This window comes from Mugil cephalus, chromosome 2 (assembly GCF_022458985.1).
Source record: "Mugil cephalus isolate CIBA_MC_2020 chromosome 2, CIBA_Mcephalus_1.1, whole genome shotgun sequence".
NCBI lineage: Eukaryota > Metazoa > Chordata > Actinopteri > Mugiliformes > Mugilidae > Mugil > Mugil cephalus.
In genome coordinates, this window is record NC_061771.1 from 8,298,221 (window position 1) to 8,316,826 (window position 18,606).

At 40.8% G+C, this 18,606-nt stretch overlaps 3 protein-coding genes across 4 annotated transcripts; 1 reads left to right on the forward strand and 2 right to left on the reverse strand.

Moving 5' to 3' along the window:
* Positions 1-1,419: 1,419 nt before the first annotated feature.
* LOC125004348 (mpv17-like protein) lies at positions 1,420-5,473 on the reverse strand. The gene is made up of 4 exons (XM_047578886.1): positions 4,829-5,473; positions 3,851-3,921; positions 3,626-3,655; positions 1,420-3,223 (listed from the first exon to the last, which is right to left on the reverse strand). The coding sequence occupies exons 1-4, from the start codon at positions 5,121-5,123 to the stop codon at positions 2,990-2,992; spliced, it is 630 nt and encodes a 209-aa protein (XP_047434842.1). The 5' UTR covers positions 5,124-5,473; the 3' UTR covers positions 1,420-2,989.
* Positions 5,474-6,049: 576 nt separating this feature from the next.
* On the reverse strand, positions 6,050-10,411 carry ntan1 (N-terminal asparagine amidase). Of its 2 annotated transcripts, none has more exons than XM_047578883.1 (10): positions 10,176-10,411; positions 9,541-9,643; positions 9,010-9,075; positions 8,812-8,920; positions 8,634-8,707; positions 8,495-8,548; positions 8,349-8,402; positions 8,165-8,262; positions 7,621-7,734; positions 6,050-7,529 (listed from the first exon to the last, which is right to left on the reverse strand). In XM_047578883.1, exons 1-10 carry the CDS (start codon positions 10,254-10,256, stop codon positions 7,359-7,361), a joined length of 924 nt encoding a protein of 307 aa, XP_047434839.1. In that variant the 5' UTR covers positions 10,257-10,411; the 3' UTR covers positions 6,050-7,358. The 2 variants fall into 2 exon arrangements, with proteins under 2 accessions (XP_047434839.1, XP_047434840.1); XM_047578884.1 differs by having other exon boundaries at positions 9,010-9,118; positions 10,176-10,209.
* Positions 10,412-10,767: 356 nt separating this feature from the next.
* Positions 10,768-18,542, forward strand: LOC125004085 (probable ATP-dependent RNA helicase DDX17). The gene is made up of 13 exons (XM_047578438.1): positions 10,768-11,063; positions 11,675-11,834; positions 12,115-12,211; positions 12,555-12,688; positions 13,029-13,094; positions 13,197-13,338; positions 13,488-13,648; positions 13,774-13,946; positions 14,118-14,228; positions 14,327-14,388; positions 14,508-14,567; positions 17,059-17,289; positions 17,376-18,542. The coding sequence occupies exons 1-13, from the start codon at positions 11,011-11,013 to the stop codon at positions 17,858-17,860; spliced, it is 1,935 nt and encodes a 644-aa protein (XP_047434394.1). The 5' UTR covers positions 10,768-11,010; the 3' UTR covers positions 17,861-18,542.
* Positions 18,543-18,606: the final 64 nt, after the last annotated feature.

The window sequence follows — 18,606 nt, forward strand, 5'->3', positions numbered from 1 at the left end:
TGAACACACAAGTTCGCATGGTCGGGCTGTCTCACAGTTTATTCTCAGTAATTCTAAACGTATCTAAGCTGTCTGCCTACATCATGGGTGTTTCCACCTTTTATTGGTGTAAAACAAACAAAAAAAAAAACTGTCAACATGCAAATTGAAAAAAAGAGTTCTGCAAAGTAATGCCAGTTCTTTATAGTTCTTGTATAGTGTAAAATAAGTGATTTATGTGGTGTGTCACTGTTTAATCTCTTGTGTGCACCGTCCTTTGGACTCTGTGCTGCTGCAACACTGCAAATGTCCCCACTGTGGGATAAGAGAATGATTATATTATCTTATCTTAAGTTACTAATTCAACAGAAGTCCAGCTAATTGCGGGCTACTAGTCTCACGGTTGGTGAAGTAAAGATCTGTAGCATGGTTAGTCAGTTTGGAAGAATGGAAATCAGAGATTCAGTGTGGACTAGAGTTTGCGTCAATGCATGTGGACGACGCAAAATGTAGTTGTCTTATCTTATCTTATCTTATCTTATCTTATCTTATCTTATCTTATCTTATCTTATCTTATCTTATCTTATTTCCATCATGGAGCATGGTGGCAGCATCATGTTGCGGGGACACTTCTCTGCAGTAGGCCCTGGATGGCTTGTAAAGGTTGTGGAAGTTACTAGTTTTCAAAGAATGGTGTGCATTTTGTTATTCTTACTGTGTTATTCTCAACCACAAAGACAGTGTTTCTGTTTGGGCTATTATTATCCCCTTCTTGATGATTTACTGGACATGAGTGTCTTAGACAGAAGACGAGACACTGACTAGGTGTTTGACGTGATTAAAAGAGACCTTTTCCTATTTCTGTGTGACAGGAATATGTGTTTAGTTATGGTCATCTTCATGACGTGTATTCTTAGCTGTGGGAAGCCAATCACATGACAACCTCTGTCTGTCTGCGTGAACACTAAAAGCGACAAATGTTATACTCAATGTGATACTCACATACCTTAAACCTTTCAGTTGTGTGTGATTATTTGTGTGTCCTGAGTGCTATATCTTGTGGGGACACAACAAGGTAGTTGGTAAAAATAATGCAGCAAAATATAACACAAATGTCCCACAAAGCTGTCTCTTACCAATATAATATTAAAGGGTCATCTTTGAGGCCTGAGGGGGCATCACTGCAACTCTTTCAAAGTACATGCTGTGTTCAATATGGTTCCACGAATGATGGAGACACTCAGTGACAACTAATTCAGACTGGAGTGGAACTTCTGGTTTGAGCAAAAGCCAGAAAGAGCAACATGTGCTTGTGATAGCGAACACGTGACATTTAAAATCAGCTGCTGGTCTGTTGTGTTACTCCAGCTCAGCAGTGACATATTTATCTTTTTTTTTTGTAATACCTGTGTGCTTGCGCAGGAAACCGTACACAATGAGTCAATGAGATGATTTCCTTTATTCGTCAATCAATATTATTTATGTCTGTGCAGTTAGCGCAAAATGAAACCAAATAATCAAATAAACAGGAATCATCCATAAGGAGCAAACACTCTAATACACTAATATTCAATTATTATACCGGGATGCAACGTAAAAGACAACAGGGACAAGCAGCTGTTAAATTGTTTTTCTACAGTCCAAACACTGTTTAATATATTAATATTTTATTAATAGCATTCATTTTTATGTTGTGACACAACAAATATTACAGCCACCCAGCACCACACATGTATAAAATAGTGTATGTATTACTTATATTTTAGATCATTAATTTAATCCTCTTTGAGGATTTTTTTCCAGGAATCTCAGTGACACATGCAAACACATATGAAATCAAAAGTTAGTTAATGCATTATCTGCCTGAGGCAGAAAAGAGATGTTTGGCCTCTGTATAGCTGTATAAATTTCTTTAAATTCACTCGTATTTAGCTGCAATATTCACCTTAGTAGAAAACTGCTTGACAGAGGCACCAGATGTCAGTTTTTAAAACCACTGCAGGCAAAAACACCTGCAAAGTAACATTGGAACTTGAAACAGTGACAACAGTGACAACAGAGAGGACTCCACACAATAACATTAACGTACATTACAAAAACAAGGAGGCAGCTTTTCAATATTCAAGTAAATGGATATCTGAGACAAACCTCAACAATTATTACCGGGTAAAATCAAAGTTATTGTCACTACTGTCTTATATTTAGATATTAAAATCAAACAAACAAAATCAAATGTAATTTCAGATCTACATTACACAACAAAATGTTTTCCATTGTTTTTCTACAGTATGGACTCGTACCGTTCACTCAGCATATTATGGATCTTATGTGTCCCGACACATAAATAATTCACAGGTATATAATATAACATATCATTAGTGTCTGTGTGCATCTGTATTTGGCACTGCACGTACCAGAGTGTAAACTGGAGCGAAAGCACAGAGAGATGAGGCACTCCATTACAGTCTCAGATAACAGTCTAAAACTTGTGCTAATAGAGACACAAGAGCGATAGTTACGTTTCTAGTTTTAAGTGTTCCCAAATTGTACAAAATTAAAAGTAATAATTTAGCTGCCGTTCCACGTGGTGGAAACTATTAGAGCTTTTCATTTCATTATAAATCTTCTCCTTATCATCACAACTTCCACTAAGTCGTCAGAACTATTTGTATCAGCTGAATTAGGACCTTTGTTGTATATGTGAGAACACAAGGCTGCATTTATCAAAATTAAAAAAAAATAAGATGGCAATAGTTCATCGTAGCATGGAAGGTTAGGACTGAATGATATTTTTCCACTGTGCTGCATAAATATCGATATAACATTAAAATATACCACATATACATTCAATGTGCTGGTTCTGGAAGCTGTTTCTCGAATCACGTGTAGCCTCATGAGGACAAATATTTACAGTCCAACCTTTGACCTCAACAATGTTAGTGCAACATCAGCCATTGAGTTAACCAGGACTATTGTCCTCTGGACCAGTTTCTATTCAGGTTTCGTGCCATTATGTGGATCTAGGTGCTTCTGTTCCCTCTTTAGGGGCACCGGCCTCATCCTTACAGTCTACGTTGGTGGATTCTTTTCCCTCCTCTTTGGATGGGAACATCCATGCCAGAGCAGCACCAGCTGTGCCATCACCGCTCTGACGTGAGAAGCACAGGAAGATTGCCCAGACAAAAGCACAGCAGCCGGTGAAGGTAGTCCGCACGTACAGAGGCACCAAGGCAAAGTTCACAAACTGAGAAACAGAGACTTATGTCAGGTATATTACAATACTACATTATCAGGGTAATTTAAAATAACATTAATTGTTATTAAAAAAATAACATTAAGATTTCCTCAAATGCTAATAAATAGTCTAGTCCGTTTCAGCTGTGCTATGATGTTTAAGTCTATTATCTTATGAGGTAGTTCTTTATGTTTAGGTTTCAAAATTCAGCATGTTGTGCAATAAATAGATGCGGGGCACTTTGTGCACCTGTCATTAAATGAACAGAAATGTAACAGTGGTAAAATTATCAAGAATTAGATTTAATCTGAGCCTCAAACATGGCTGAAAGCTCTGAACCACCGTGTACCTTGAGCTTAGATTTTCTTCTCCACACATTAACATACATGCACACAAGTTGTTAATATTTACCTGCATGAATGGCCAGAACATAAGTCCCGTCTGAAAAGAGAGACAAAAAGAAAAGATTAACATATTTTATCTTTCAACTTCTCTAAATCCACTCTTCTAAAAACAAAATAATACACAACAAACAACTATTTGTATTTCCCGTATACACAAACTATACTCAATTGAGTTAACTCAGTCTACAGCCTCTCTGTCAAGATGTTGGCAATCAGAGGCTTCATGTCTCACCTTATATGTGTTCAGGAATTTTTCCCTCCAGTCCTCCAGGATGTCCTCTTTGCCCTCCAAGAAACTGACACCTGAATGACACACACACAGACAGATGCCATCAACAATACACAACACAAATGACCATCACTGAAACTGTGTTCCTGTGTCTCAGACCACAGTACATAAGACTTAGATTAAATTTAGACTCGCTTTATTGTCATTCAACAAACACACCATCAGTGCGTATTACATGAAATTACGTTACCTTGTCTCACGGTGGAGCAGACACACAAATTATCTAAAACAATTAACCACAACTAACCGGTTCTACTTGTTTAAGTGATGGATAGACCCAAGACCTGCAACATAGTCTTACATTTGTCTCCAAAACATTTCACAGCTTGAATTTGGAGTTTCCGGCCATAGACGGGTTCACTAGTTGGAAAAACCACCCGGAGCAATTAAATTAACAGATTATGTTAATGGAGATTCTTCACATACAACTCAACCTATTTCTGTATGAATGGTTAAAGCCTACAACAGACTGTCTCTACGGTAAAACCAAACACTGCAGTTACAAACCAATACTATGGCTCTTATAAAGTTCAAAGAGGGAAGCAGTGTGTTCAAATTTGAAAAGAGCGTGCACTGTACTTATTTAATACTGGGACTCACAATGGGTTTTCAGCTTCTGCTAAACTTATCGTAGCTATAACCCTAAATAAAAATGAAGATATATGTAAAACATGATGTACTCCTGCAGTTTCGCTTTCATCCTCCAGTCATGGATATGCTCCTATGATTGTCTACTCCTTGGTGTCTTTCAGGTGACCTCTACTAGTCAAGGTTTGTGTCACTGGACAATGAACGACGGCTGATCTTTACACCGCATGATGAGTACACTGAGAGCTTGGGTCAAGTTACAGATTGACAGGTATGCGGTCTGGTTTAGGGTTAACCTTTGCCTGCCCGGGAAGCCTGCTCGGTGCCACCGACCTGTGTAGAAGACGCTGGTAGCGAGGGGCGCTGCCGTCGTCTGGTCCAGGAACAGCTTCCTCATCACCATCATGGCGGAGTTCCCGGGAAATCTGCGCTCCAGAAAACGCATCCAAAAGAAGTTGAAGTTGCCATGGAAACTGAATGCGACAACTGCGACGTTGCGCGTGTGCCTCCAGTCCATTTTCTCCCTGCGCGAGAACCACTGGTGGACGAAGTCCCCTCCGGCGAACAGGCAGCCATACAGGGTGACGTTGGTCACCCACGGGAACCGGCGGACGTGTCTCAGAAACATTGTTTGTTTGTATTTAGCTGCTGTCAGTGAGCAAGTTTTTCAGAAACGTGTTTAACCAGATTCCAACTAAAGGTATGAATGAGCTAGCTAAATGTTGCCACGGTTTCACGAGCGCCCTCTCTAACTGAATGTCCCTGCATCACAAAAACAGAAGGCTGCTGTACATTTCCGTCCGATTTTCGATGGATAAAACTCATAAATCATAAAAAAACATGTATGACTTCCCCGTGTAATTGACGTCATAAAGTAGAATACTTGTCAGACACCAGTCAGCACCATCTCTCTCTGTGTCCCTCTCTCAGCCGGCACGGGACTGTCAGATAGTACAGGGAGCCACTGGACCGCCGGGGTGGGTTATGGGCGGGGCTCAGCACTGTCTACGTGCACGTACCACGCCCCTTTTTACGTCAAAAACAGAGGAACATTCAGGATCAGCTGTTAAAGTATCAGAGCAGTAAGGAGCACTAATGAAAACAAATGCACTCTAATATGAAAGTCCTGCGCTTAATCTCCATGAAATTTCTTGATGAAGGTTACATCAGTATGTCTGTTGATTTTACGGTGTTTTCAAAAAAAGAGGCTGCAGTTTGTAGTGCCAGTGAATTGTATTTTGTTTTACAAACACATATTTCTATTATTTTGACAACCCCATTTTAATCAGTGGGCGAGGATAAATAAATAACAGAAACATTTTAATTAAATCCAGCTTAACATCACCACAAACTACTCGTTCAAAATCATATTCCAGTTTGTCACATTTTAACACGGTTTAAACATAAACTTAAAAGAAGGATTCAGGGAAGGACTAACATTCCTTCACACTGGTGAACCTCATGTATTTCTTTCAGTAATAACTGTAAGAAATAAAGTAAGTGGCTATAATAAAGCCTTGAATGTATTGAGATAAATTAAAAAATAAAAATAAATGAAATTAATAAACATCTTTTATTTTGTGTTGCACATTGCAGTTTATGTTACACTTCAACTACTGGCAGAAATTTTAAATTCCAACCACAGAAGATTTGATCATTGACATTTATTTAGCCACACGCATAGTATGTTCACAAGTCGCAACAAGTTACACTGAAAGATTTAAGTACTTTACACAGCTAATGAAAAGGCCATGTTACATTTTAAACACCTTCAAGGCAGACAAAACTAGTAAAATAACATTTTGTTACGTTCAACAAGAATCCATGTCATACCTTGCAGAAGATTATGATGCACATGTACACATGCAATTCTAAGACACACACATTCATAGCAAAGTGTACAGCATTGTGTCGAGTATGTGATAAAACATCATATCCCACTCTCATGGGGAAGGTACATTTGTAGAGAAAAATAAACTCTGTCATTGCAATGCAGTCATATGTCATTTTTTTTTGTTTTAAACAATATGTCAAAATATTTGTTTTATTGTTGTTGCAGCAAGTTTCACACTTATTCCATACCAGTACGTCGAGCTCTTTACTTAAGAGCAGAAGAGATATTTTTATGTACATATTTTAGCCCATAAACTACAGAGAACGCTTACAGATGCATATGTTCTCAGTTTATCATTGTAAAAGTGTTTTTTCCCCCCAAGGATCGAAGTAGTGTAAAGTTCAATCGGAGCTTAAAACCTGAAATCTAAGCTATCACTGGCTTTATCTGACTATCCCCATGTACACTATCACATGCTAATGTACGGGAAGTGACAAAATTAATTCTGTAATTCACACAATGATTTGCTTCTATTGACAACATCATGCGTTCAAGGCCCATGTGCAGGCAAATGTGAAAATAACCTTTAATTTATTCTGTGGTGAATGCTAAGCTATGGTAGTTCATGGGCTAAAAGAAACATATAAAATGTTTTAACTGAACATAAAGTAAGACAGAATCATTCAAAATTAAAACCCTTAAACACAATGGGACATAAACATCAACTTACTGCAAACACAGCAGTTGGTATAAGGTGCAGCCTTCATACCGTCTCATAAGAGTGGAAATTAACCGTCGAGAGGCATAAACAGAATCACGTCCTCTTCTCTCTCTACTGGACCAGCCAGGTGAATTGGGAAGGCTATTCAGTAGACGCATGGTCCAGTGGGGGGTTTAACTCCACATTAAGACACAATAAACAAAAAAAAAACAGATTGTGGGTTAAAGGGTCACAGTGCTTCCATTGAGCCGAGAGGCAAATACAGTCAGATACCACGTTAAGGTTCGGTGAGAGATAGGAGCGGGCCTCTACGACTGGACAGCCCTCTCCCATTCCCCCCTCTCAGTCCTGCGGAAGAGCTGTGGTTGAGCCCCCGGGAACAGGCTGTCAGAGTCGGGGTTATCTAAAAGGAACTGGATGGTGGACTTCATGTGCTGGACAAAGTGTGGAGGCTCAGCCTTTGGAGAGGTGGACATGTACTAGGCAAGGCAGAAAAATGTCAAAATCTGTCATTACAGTCCTTTACACAAAGTGTCCTAGTGTAATCTCATTTGTTTCAGGTTACTTTACCTTTAAAATTGTATCATCATTTTGTGACAACCAGAAGGCAATGTCCAGATGTGGGGACCACTTGCATGGGTCAATCTTAACAAGCCCCCGGGCCGAGTCGTATATCTCAACCATCTACAGATGAAAACAATTGTTTTATTTGCACAGAATTTTGAATCTGACATAATAATGACCAAAGTTATAAAAAGATATAAAAGATATATATAAAAATAATTGGATAATTGGATAATTACTGCATGGTTGCTTATCTTTCAGCTGGCAACAAGTTATTTAACCCCAACTGATGCAGTGAGTAGCTTCTCATTTCTTAAACAACCATGTCTAAAGACACCTCCTGTGGTTGTGGAAAAGATGTTAGTCTGTTTGAGAAGGGTCAAGTCATGCATCAAGGAGAGATGTGGGGAACAATCATCCATGAGGAAGAAATGTGGTCGGAAGGGGTAGACAGTGTAATAAGTAATACAACACAAGTGGAAATTATTTATGCTCGTGTATATATGCATTTAATCTTACACAGAAAGGAATATGTCATATTCCAAAGTACCTGTCCTCCAGTGAAGGTTCGTGCAGATCGCAGCTCCTCTGCAGGGCCTTTATGAGGGAATGAGGCCGGAAACACATCCCCTGTTTTAACATTTACTCCTGTGAAAGATCAAATGTGCAACATATTAATAGTCAAATACCAAGAAAACATTGCATTCCTTCTCTGTAGTATATTTATCACTTACCTATTCCATATACAACAGGTTTATGATTTCCATTAACAACAGTGTCATTCATTTCTACAAGAACAAAACACTTAATTAGATAAAAGCTTGACTGGCACAAGATTTGTCATCAGCGTAAAATGGTTTAAAACAGGTGTAGACGTTACCTGTGATGCAACACGTTTCGAGATGAATTTCCTCTTTCTGTTTCTGAAAGGCTGCTGCAAGGTGAAATAGTCATGTGAGTTTTACAAAGCTCAAAAGCAGGCAGAATAAAATCACACTGCAACTGTGCTGTGACTGTACCGAGTACGTTAAGGCTGAGTTTATGGGATGTTTTCATCTCATCGTTAAATCCGCCGACAAGATGGAGCTCAAGTCTGCACGATGGCAAGGAGAGTAAATGTTACAAAAAAAAATAAAAAATCTGCTCCAAACTGAGCAATGTGCCATCTTGCCTTGTTTGTGTGTATGTGTGTCTTACCTGCCATCCTTACACACGCTACTCAGCGATGTCACAGCTTTCACAAGGAGTGGGACTTCAGACCAGGTGCTGGAACCATCACAGTGGGCTAAGCAAGCAGCCCCACTTCCTACAACACAGTTAAAGGGTGGGTAATGTAGTTTTTCCACCTTCAAGCAAAGCCAGAACACGGCATAAATGAAGTAGGAGGAAATGTACCAGTGTGTCGCAGCACAACCAAATGGCAGGTGGTGGCATCATCTGATCCGATGACTGAAACACAATCTGTGACAGAAAGCATGCTGTCATAATAGCCCAAAAGGTTTATCTGGAGTAAAAGACAAACAAATACTTAACTGCTAAATTTAATTCCAAACGGTCCCATTGTTAATGAGGTGTCATGAAGTAAGCAACACAAACAGTCCTACATGATGCTCAAGAAATGCCCCTATTTACTACAACTACTCTCCCAAGTCCTTGTTCTTGTGAACATGATTAGAAAATGGAAATGCACTGGCTTTCCTCGAATCTGGGGGACTGTGACCACATTTAAAGAATAGCTTGTTGTATGAAGATGTTGTAAGATGTCATACAAAAACAATGACCTTGAGCTGTAAGGGTTGTGATGAATGCTGCAAAGTGCAGGGAACATGTGTCCGGTCTTTTGTGTTAAAAGACTGATAAATGTCAGAAGAGCTGCACATGTTTTTGCCATTCACTGATCTCTCTCCATCATGAAACTTTACTTACTGTCTGCTGGTGTAGTTGCAGCATACTCTCTTTGCTGGACGTACAGGAGGCACTTTGGCTCGACATCAGCAAGTGGCTTGGAGCGAAATGTTCTTGCATGTTCCTGTGGCGCAATAGTGAAATAGTGAAATTTTACAAAACTACAAAATAGTGGCTTTGCGACAGTAAAATCAATACAGTACAAAATACTTTTTAATCTTTTGGTTATTATTAAAGATTTAGCCCTGATCTTTGGAACCAAATTATTGACTGGCAATATAATTTAATAGGCTAGCTGTTAGAGATAACTGATTGCTCTTATTTTATATAAATGCACCAGTGGGTGCTTTCATAAAGTCAATAAATACCACTTTGTATGTTACAGTAATTTTCTATAAAGGTACCTACCACACATATTATCTAAGAACCAGACTGGGGTCGGTAGGAATCTGAAAGTTCCGCATTTCTGGATAAAAATTAGCAGCAATCTATGTCTTTCGTGTTATTTTTATAATGCTATGAGGGAAGAAACAACCATTTCCGCTATTGGATTAAATGTCTGTCTGTTATGAAGTTAGTAATTATGGAAAACACTCTTAACTGATCACTAAATCTCCTCCAAAGGCTAAAGGTAGCCACACTTCCTGAAAACAAACCTGTAAATGTGGATATTTGTCGAACAGTTCCACTGTCGATCTTATTCGGTCCGATTCTCTATTTTGAATCAACAAAGGCATTTCCCTAAGCAGGGTCCACTTTAAAATCCAACTAGTTTCCTACAACTTCAAAAACCAGCAGCTTCATAATTTGACAGTCACTTATTTCATACTACACAGACCAGCCCATCGGCTCAATCTGTCGCCTCCTACTCCGGGAAGAGGAAGAAGAAGAAGAAAAAGAAGAAGAAGGTGAAGCTCTTCTTCTTCGTTTTGCAACCAAGTGAAACATTACCGCCACCTATTGGTGCCTCACAAAGTTCTTATATTATTGTTATCATTTCAATCAATCAATATATGATTAAAACATAATATTTTCACAGCGATTTGGGAATATATCTAAGTCTAAAGCTCACAGTGTCACTGTAAAATAACAGATGTGCCTCTCCATTGTGTTAAAGTGTTAAACAATCATATGTTGTTTACAATAAAGTTGTTTACAACGAAGCCACATTCACCATTATAACTTACGGAACCTGCGTGCGTCGTGACGCTTCTGGAGAAACGACGCTACGTAAACGTACTAGTTGAATTTACGTCAGTAAAGAGGGCAGGGAGGGAAGGAGCTGAGCTACGTGACGCATATAACAATTGTTTAAGAAACCCTTTATTTAAAGATATTTGAATTCAATCTACATAAAGTAGTAAGGCTACGGATTTCTTTACTCGTTTGCTTGCGTAAAGTGCGCTTAATTTTGAGATTATTGAGACGAACGTAAACAAACGGCCACGCTGACGTGCAGCAGAGAGAAGGACTTCTGTCGTTATCGCAGACATGAGAGGAGGTTCGTCCTACGGGGACAGAGACAGGGACCGTGGACGAGACAGGCAAGTTCTTAGTCCACATGTGGAAACAACACACTTCATAAATGGTGTAACATATAATTTCTGGAACTAACAGGAAGTTTGAGCAAACGCCCTAGGCGATAAACGAGTAAAGGGGGATTCAGATACACTCCAGTTTGTTGTAACTGCACAAAACATTACATCTAATCTATGAGCGAGCATTTACATCAATGCGATGTCAACACAAAGGTCACCATCAAAGTGGGGCCACGGTACAGGCGTTGACTGTATATACTAGGGGTACAGGTCATGTCAATAAAGCAAGTCGTTGATGTAGTACCACTTTGAGCCTGAAGGTGGCTCCAGAGGGTCACCATTCTTTAGCTGTAACACAACATGACACAACATGAACATAGTGCTTGCAACATGAACAAGTGCTTGTAGAACTGCAGTCAGCGTCTTTAATTGGCATCTTGTGGACTTCATTAACTTAATGATAATAATTAATAATACAAAATATAAAAACCTTACATTATGCTGGGCGCATGTATAGCCTAGGAGATCAGTCATTTCCAAGTCCACAATGTACTGTTTGCGTGTAGATGTCTGCAGCCTGCCAAGCCAAACCCCAATCCTTGTAATCTCTTAAACAGGCCTCGGTTCGGGACCATGAGTGGTCGCGGTGGACCCCCACCTATGAAGTTTGGAAATCCAGGTGAACGTCTCCGCAAGAAGAGGTGGAACCTGGACGAGCTGCCAAAATTTGAGAAGAACTTCTACACTGAGCATCCTGAGATCCAACGCCTGACTCAAGTAAATCTTTAAGTCAGCGAAAACCACGACTGAGTCGTTTTGTTTTACTCAGTTTAATCTGCTCTTACTTCCAGATGTTCTTGTTTTAGTCGATTCATTTTCTCTCAATCATGATGACTCTATTCCATATCGCATAACCCATTTTGCTATTTTAATAGTTAAATTAATTTGTAAATGAGGCCTCTCCCTCAGTGCTTCCTATTTAAAAAAAGGGAAACACGCCTCCAAAAGAAATGTATTAACACTATCACATATTCACTTTTTCTTTTTTGCTGTCCAGTACGACGTGGAAGAGTTTCGCAGAAAGAAGGAGATCACCATCAGAGGCACAGGCTGTCCAAAGGCTGTCACCGCTTTTCATCAGGCACAGTTTCCTCGTCAGTCAACTTCAAATTATGCATCCTATAATGTTGGCACAGTTAAACTTTAGGATACATTAGGAAATTATTATTTTATCCGGTCAAGATTGTAAGGATTTTAACCAATTTCATTGGTTTGATTTGAAGTTTAGCATGTGATGCATTTAAAATAAAAATAACAACAAAAGTAGTTTCAGCCAGTTGCCATGTCTGTAAAATGTGTTTTACACAGACTAGAAGGATATTTAACCAAATACTGTAAAGTGCTGTCCTTTACTTTTATTTAATAACAGATACAAATGAAAGAATCGGCCCAACAGTTAAACTGTGACATTAATGCTGTTCTTCTTCTTTCTGACAGAGTATGTGATAGATGTGTTGATGCAGCAGAACTTCAAGGAGCCCACAGCCATCCAGTCTCAGGGATTCCCTCTGGCCCTGAGTGGCAGGGACATGGTGGGAATTGCACAGACTGGCTCTGGAAAGACACTGGCTGTAAGGATTCATCTCTTGTCTTGCGTGAACATGATAGATTTACAATGAGAGTTTTTTTAAAAACTGTTAACTATTGTTTCATACAGCAGAGTGTTGCTAAATAGAATTAGAGACTTAGACTTTAACGATCCCACGAGGGGAATTCCTTGGTCACCATATACTGTAAATGAAATGCAACATAAAGAACACAAGCTTATCATGAATCACAGGACAGTTTCATCTAATTTCATCTAAATGTGCAAAACTCAACTTCAGAAAGGTGATTCATTGAGACACAGCTTGGTTTTCCCAGTTTCTTTTGAATGATCTAATTGCCTTTGTGTCTTTTTATTATCTTCAGTATCTTCTTCCTGCTATTGTGCACATCAACCACCAGCCCTATCTGGAGAGAGGTGATGGGCCAATTGTAAGTGATAAAGTTAAATAGGGTTTTGTGTAAATCATGAAGTCTTTGCGTGGACATACTGTCTGTATAACCATCCTTGTTCCCTCCCTCCCCTCTTTAAAGTGTCTGGTGCTCGCTCCAACCAGAGAGTTGGCCCAGCAGGTTCAACAGGTTGCATATGACTATGGCAAGTCTTCCCGTATCAAAAGCACCTGTGTCTATGGTGGAGCACCGAAAGGACCACAGATTAGAGACCTCGAGAGGGGTGGGTATGATTGTAGATGGACACATGCAGTGGGTTAATCAAGTCTTCTATAAAAGTTCAACTCATTATATTAAATAGTTTCCATAGCTACATCCTGTTATTTCACTTATTTTACTTGTTGGTGTATCCTTTATGTTTCGATGCTGTAGGTGTTGAGATCTGCATCGCTACACCTGGACGCCTCATCGACTTCTTGGAGGCAGGGAAGACCAATCTGCGCCGCTGCACCTATCTAGTCCTGGACGAAGCTGACCGAATGCTGGACATGGGCTTTGAGCCACAGATCCGTAAGATAGTTGAACAAATCAGGGTAGGACGAAAGCTCACTTACTACAACCATTGCTATAATATAGATCGTGTTATGAATGTAGATTTTGAATGAATGTCGTTCCAGTTAAAACAGTAACATGGTTTTCCTTCCTCTCTGTCTCTCAGCCTGACAGACAGACTCTGATGTGGAGCGCGACCTGGCCAAAGGAGGTTCGTCAGCTTGCAGAGGACTTCCTGAGGGATTACGTCCAAATTAACGTTGGTGCTCTGGAGCTCAGTGCCAACCACAACATCCTGCAGATAGTTGATGTCTGCATGGAGACTGAAAAGGACAATAAGTAAGGACAGCCTGTGAGAAAATAACTGACCTCCATCAATAGAATGACTCAATGTGATGATCATTTCATTAACCACAATAGTATTATTAAACAATATGAACTCTGTCTTCACACTGTTAAAATGTGGCTGAGTCCTGTCGATGTGTTACAAGCTTTTCTCTCCGTTGTCAGACTGATTCAGCTGATGGAGGAGATAATGGCTGAAAAGGAGAACAAAACCATCATCTTTGTGGAGACAAAGAAACGTTGCGATGATCTTACAAGGAGGATGAGACGCGACGGGTAAAGATAACTATTTATATGTGTATATTTTGTGAATATTTAATAGAAGATATATACTTGAACTTGCCTTGTTTTACTTAAATGGTTTTATTTTCTAGATGGCCAGCCATGTGTATCCATGGAGACAAGAGCCAGCCAGAAAGGGACTGGGTACTCACAGGTAAGAATACAATGAGATACCATACAGTGATTAAATGCTTTGTTTATTGTTGACACATCTCTTAGTTAGTTAGTTATTTTTTAGTTCTACTCTTCTCATATTTTCATGTAATTCCACAGAATTTCGGAGTGGCAAAGCCCCCATCCTGATAGCGACTGATGTTGCCTCTCGTGGTCTGGGTATGTTTCATCATATATAATATTAATAATAATGTTGTAATTTCTCCAGTAATCATTTATCATATTTTCTCTGCTTTATCTTGACTTACTCCTGTAAAAAAATCAGTTTATTAGAAGAAAGAAATAAGACGAGCTAAAAGCCAGCACTTGATGGGTTTAAATTCAATTTTGTTTAATTTAAACACAATTTAAATATCGGTTAAATATTCTGTTTCCTAGACCAGCTATAACAAGCAAGTTTAAGGAACAACTTTTTTAGTGATGAACTTAAATCAAATTGCATCATAACAAAATAAGTCATCATTTATTGCAGAATTATTTTCCAGTGATTATTTTCAGGTGATGTTGAAACTGACATCCTGCTAAGACTTTTCATGGCAGACGACTGTCATAAAACATACTAACGTTAGTCTGGGCCCGGTTGTACCGACTGGACGTAAAAAAAAATTGAGAATAAGCCTGATGTCGGGCTGTGGTCAAGGTTCTGATAAATTTTACACTGACAACATCTACATAAACCAATAGGTGCAGCTATGCTGAGAAGACACATTCTAGCACAGTGACAGTTACCACATCTGTCATGTTGCTATGGTTACTTACACTTAAAGAAATAGATCAAAAACTACTGCCTAGCCAAAGAAATGAAAATTAAGTTCCCAGAATCAAGAAACATCCAGCAGCACGCTGGAAACAGATGGGCAGTGGATGAGTGTGGTTTCTTAATGCCCACTCATCATGACGTCTTTATGTCAAGACGAGCCATTGAGTCAGTGTCGCCTGTTCAAGACTTTTCACTTCACAACTGCCTCTGACGGTGGTTAAGACTTAGTCCCAGACGAAACCTAGATGCTGAAACTCTTACCCCCCGGGGACACGTCCAGCTGGTGCAACGGGCCCAGAAGTGTGAAAATAAGCAGGAAGTTTAATTAGTGATGCACGATAAAATAAGTCAACACGCTGTTCTTAAGCTCCTTTCGATTGATTATGAGCTGACAGTCTAATGGACTGCGATGTCCACTACGGAGGCTGCAGGCCTTCTGGTCCACCGAGTTTATAGTCTGTTTCTTGTTACTGCAGTTAAAAAGCTTCCTTCAAGCGGGGCTCTTTGGCACGCTGCCTGAAAGGAGGGGTGTGTGGGGCAGAAGCTCCTGTGCACCTTTCTCATGTCTCCTTTGTGTTGTCAGTACAAATTTACTGATGATGGTGCTCACATGCTACACTGTCCTCCACACTTTAGATCGCAAATAATATAGTCCTTCCATTTACATCATTCTGCAAAGTGGCATTTTGTTTTGCAGACGCATATGTGTAGAGGTTGTGTTATGTCCTCTGAGACATCAAGAAGGCTAACACGACCAGTTTGACGACATCTTACTGTTGAAAGGATCATCTGAGAAGGGGGGAGAAGTGAAGTGTCTTAACTTGCCAAAATCCCCATGACGATATCCTTGTTCTCTTTTCCCCTCTTCTCCTCTCAGGGTTTGGCAGCACACGGCAGCTGTAACAGTCTGCGCTGCTGTCACTGCCCCCTCAGTCACGTTTAAGTAGAAGCTTTGTTGATCTTAGAGGGATTAAAGCCCCTTTTGTTCCTTTTCGGCAAAAAAAAGATCCCCCCTGCCCAGTGTTGTGAGAGTTTGTTAATCCGACGAGCCTTCCTTGGGAGCAGCCTGAGGTTCCTGTATGTCTGCCCATCGGTCCGTCCAAAAAAAAACAAAAAAAAAAACAAACAAAAGCAGACAGACAGGGGAGAGAGACTTAGACGGGCTCGTCTGGATCCAGTCCTGGCCAGGGTCTGAGGAGGGTCCTGCAATGCGACGAGAGAGCACCAGAACCAGCCGTAGCGTGCGCGTGTCTCTCGAGGTTTAACGGTTCTGCTCCCGTCTGACGTTGCTGGTGGGAGCAGAAGGCGAGGGATGAATCCTGTCTCCCTCTCCCTCAGCAACCCTCCCTGTGAACCAGGACTGATCAGGGGGGACTGACTACCTTTGTAAAAACAACACGAAAGGGGTAAGTACCTCACCACCCCTTTGCTTTAACTCCTCCACAATACACAGGCACTAGGTCAGTACGTAGAACGGCTTCCCTCTGTCGTGATGCAGGGGAGCAGGGAGACTTACTGAGCAGCGGTGCTATCAGAGCCCCACGTCTTCTGTAATGAGAAACAGACTCCTTGTCCTCACACATTTTCACTGGGAATCACATTGGTGTGAAGATTACAAAGGTCAAACACTCGGTGTCATGCTCACCACATACGCAGTGAGCACAATACTCTGAAGCCACTTTCGTTTAAAGAGAATGGTTTAAACAGGTAATCACGTAACGCAGGTAAGTAACAAGATTTTATCATTAATTCACAATAATATCGTAAATAATTTATATATAGCACAATTAAGTCAAATCATTTACTCCCCGAAGCCTTTTTCCCTGTGAGGTTCTCATCTTCCTTTCCTCTCCCCCTTTAATCTAAAACCGATTGCTCTTCGTCCAAAAGATGTGGAGGACGTCAAGTTCGTCATCAACTATGACTATCCCAATTCCTCCGAGGATTACGTCCATCGTATTGGACGCACTGCCCGCAGTACCAACAAGGGTACCGCGTACACCTTTTTCACCCCAGGAAATCTGCGCCAGGCCCGAGACCTTGTCCGGGTGCTGGAGGAGGCCCGGCAAGCCATCAACCCGAAACTGCTTCAGCTGGTGGACTCGGGCCGTGGAGGAGGCGGTGAGGAGGGCAGTTAATAACAGAATACATGGGGAAAAAGATTCGAAAAGCCAGTCATGTTACATTTTTATTACATGTTTATTCAGGCGGCAGGATGCGTTACCGTGGCAGCAACTCCAACAACCCCAACCTGATGTACCAGGACGAGTGCGAGCGGCGCATGCGCTCCAGCGGAGGCAGCGGCAAAGACAACCGCAGCAGCTTCAGCCGGGACGGCCGCAACAGCCGCGACGGGGACCGCTCCTCGTCCTCCTACAGGGACCGGAGCAGGGACCACAGGAACAGCTTCAGCTCCTCCGCCTCCGACCAGTACCAGAGCTACAGCGGCACCGGGGGCGGGGCCTACAACTCCCGCAGCGGGGGCCAGCCCAGCGGCAGCGGAGGTCAGGATCAGCTCAGCCAGCCGCAGTTCGGCCAGGCTCCTCCTCCAGCGTCAGGAGGGCCGCAGCCTCTGATGGCCCAGCAGTTTGTCGCACAGCAGCCCCCGCTGATGGGCTTCATGGGCCAACCCCCATATCCTTTTACCTCCCCCCCGCCTCCTCCTCCAGGCCCCCCACCACCCCGCAAGTAGGATATTAGTGTTCTTTGGTGTGTTCACAGTCTAATTTTGCTTTTACTCTTGTCAGGGGTTTGAAAAGGCATATATCTAAGGAGGTAAGGGCTTATTTTTTTATTTGTTTTGTACTTTTTAATACACCTAACAAGCAGAGAATAAATCTTCAAATGTTACTCTTTGTGTTTTCAACAATTTTGCTCTCAGCCACATACCATTAAACATTTTATCGCTTGCGTTTTCATTCCTATCAAATGTTGAACCATTAGATCTACTTTGTTGTACCTTTTTAATTTGAGCTGCCAGGGATTTGATCAGAAGCCATAATGTGCAGAGGCCTCAGTGGTTGACGGTGTTTATCTGCACGGAGAATAATTAATAGATACAGTCACATTCCAGACTCCTGAAGTTCAAACTGTTTTATTTATTGCACTGACTTCAGGTTTGTTCAGCGACACAGTGAAACAACAGATACAAGCTGTGATACTGCTCAACCGCTCACTTAGGTTTTTCAGTGTAAGGGACTATTGTATTAGATTTAGATACACTGTCACGCATGCTTTTACTTTTCTTCTTCTGTAGCAAATCCAAACTGAAATGTTTTTATAAGCAGAGCATTGATTGCATTTCATTGTTGATTGCGTTGTTGCTTGTTTACGCTCTTTTTACACTGTTTTCTTAAATAAAACAATCAAAGCCATATTTTGCATTGCTGACTTATTTATCACTTTTAGTCATCGGGTTGAATTCCTTCTATAAACCCA

Bases quoted from the DNA above. Each gene is read 5' to 3' on its own strand.
- LOC125004348 (XM_047578886.1), bottom strand. From the start codon at position 5,123: ATGTTTCTGAGACACGTCCGCCGGTTCCCGTGGGTGACCAACGTCACC. The intron at 3,922-4,828 runs GTCGGTGGCACC...TGTGTCATTCAG, and splicing joins TACCAGCGTCTTCTACACAG to GTGTCAGTTTCTTGGAGGGC. The intron at 3,656-3,850 runs GTGAGACATGAA...CTCTCTTTTCAG, and splicing joins AATTCCTGAACACATATAAG to ACGGGACTTATGTTCTGGCC.
- ntan1 (XM_047578883.1), bottom strand. From the start codon at position 10,256: ATGCCTTTGTTGATTCAAAATAGAGAATCGGACCGAATAAGATCGACA. The intron at 8,263-8,348 runs GTAAGTGATAAA...GATCTTTCACAG, and splicing joins ACCTGTTGTATATGGAATAG to GAGTAAATGTTAAAACAGGG. The intron at 7,530-7,620 runs GTAAAGTAACCT...TGCCTTGCCTAG, and splicing joins ATGATGATACAATTTTAAAG to TACATGTCCACCTCTCCAAA.
- LOC125004085 (XM_047578438.1), top strand. From the start codon at position 11,011: ATGAGAGGAGGTTCGTCCTACGGGGACAGAGACAGGGACCGTGGACGA. The intron at 12,212-12,554 runs GTCAGTCAACTT...TCTTTCTGACAG, and splicing joins TCATCAGGCACAGTTTCCTC to AGTATGTGATAGATGTGTTG. The intron at 14,389-14,507 runs GTAAGAATACAA...GTAATTCCACAG, and splicing joins AAGGGACTGGGTACTCACAG to AATTTCGGAGTGGCAAAGCC.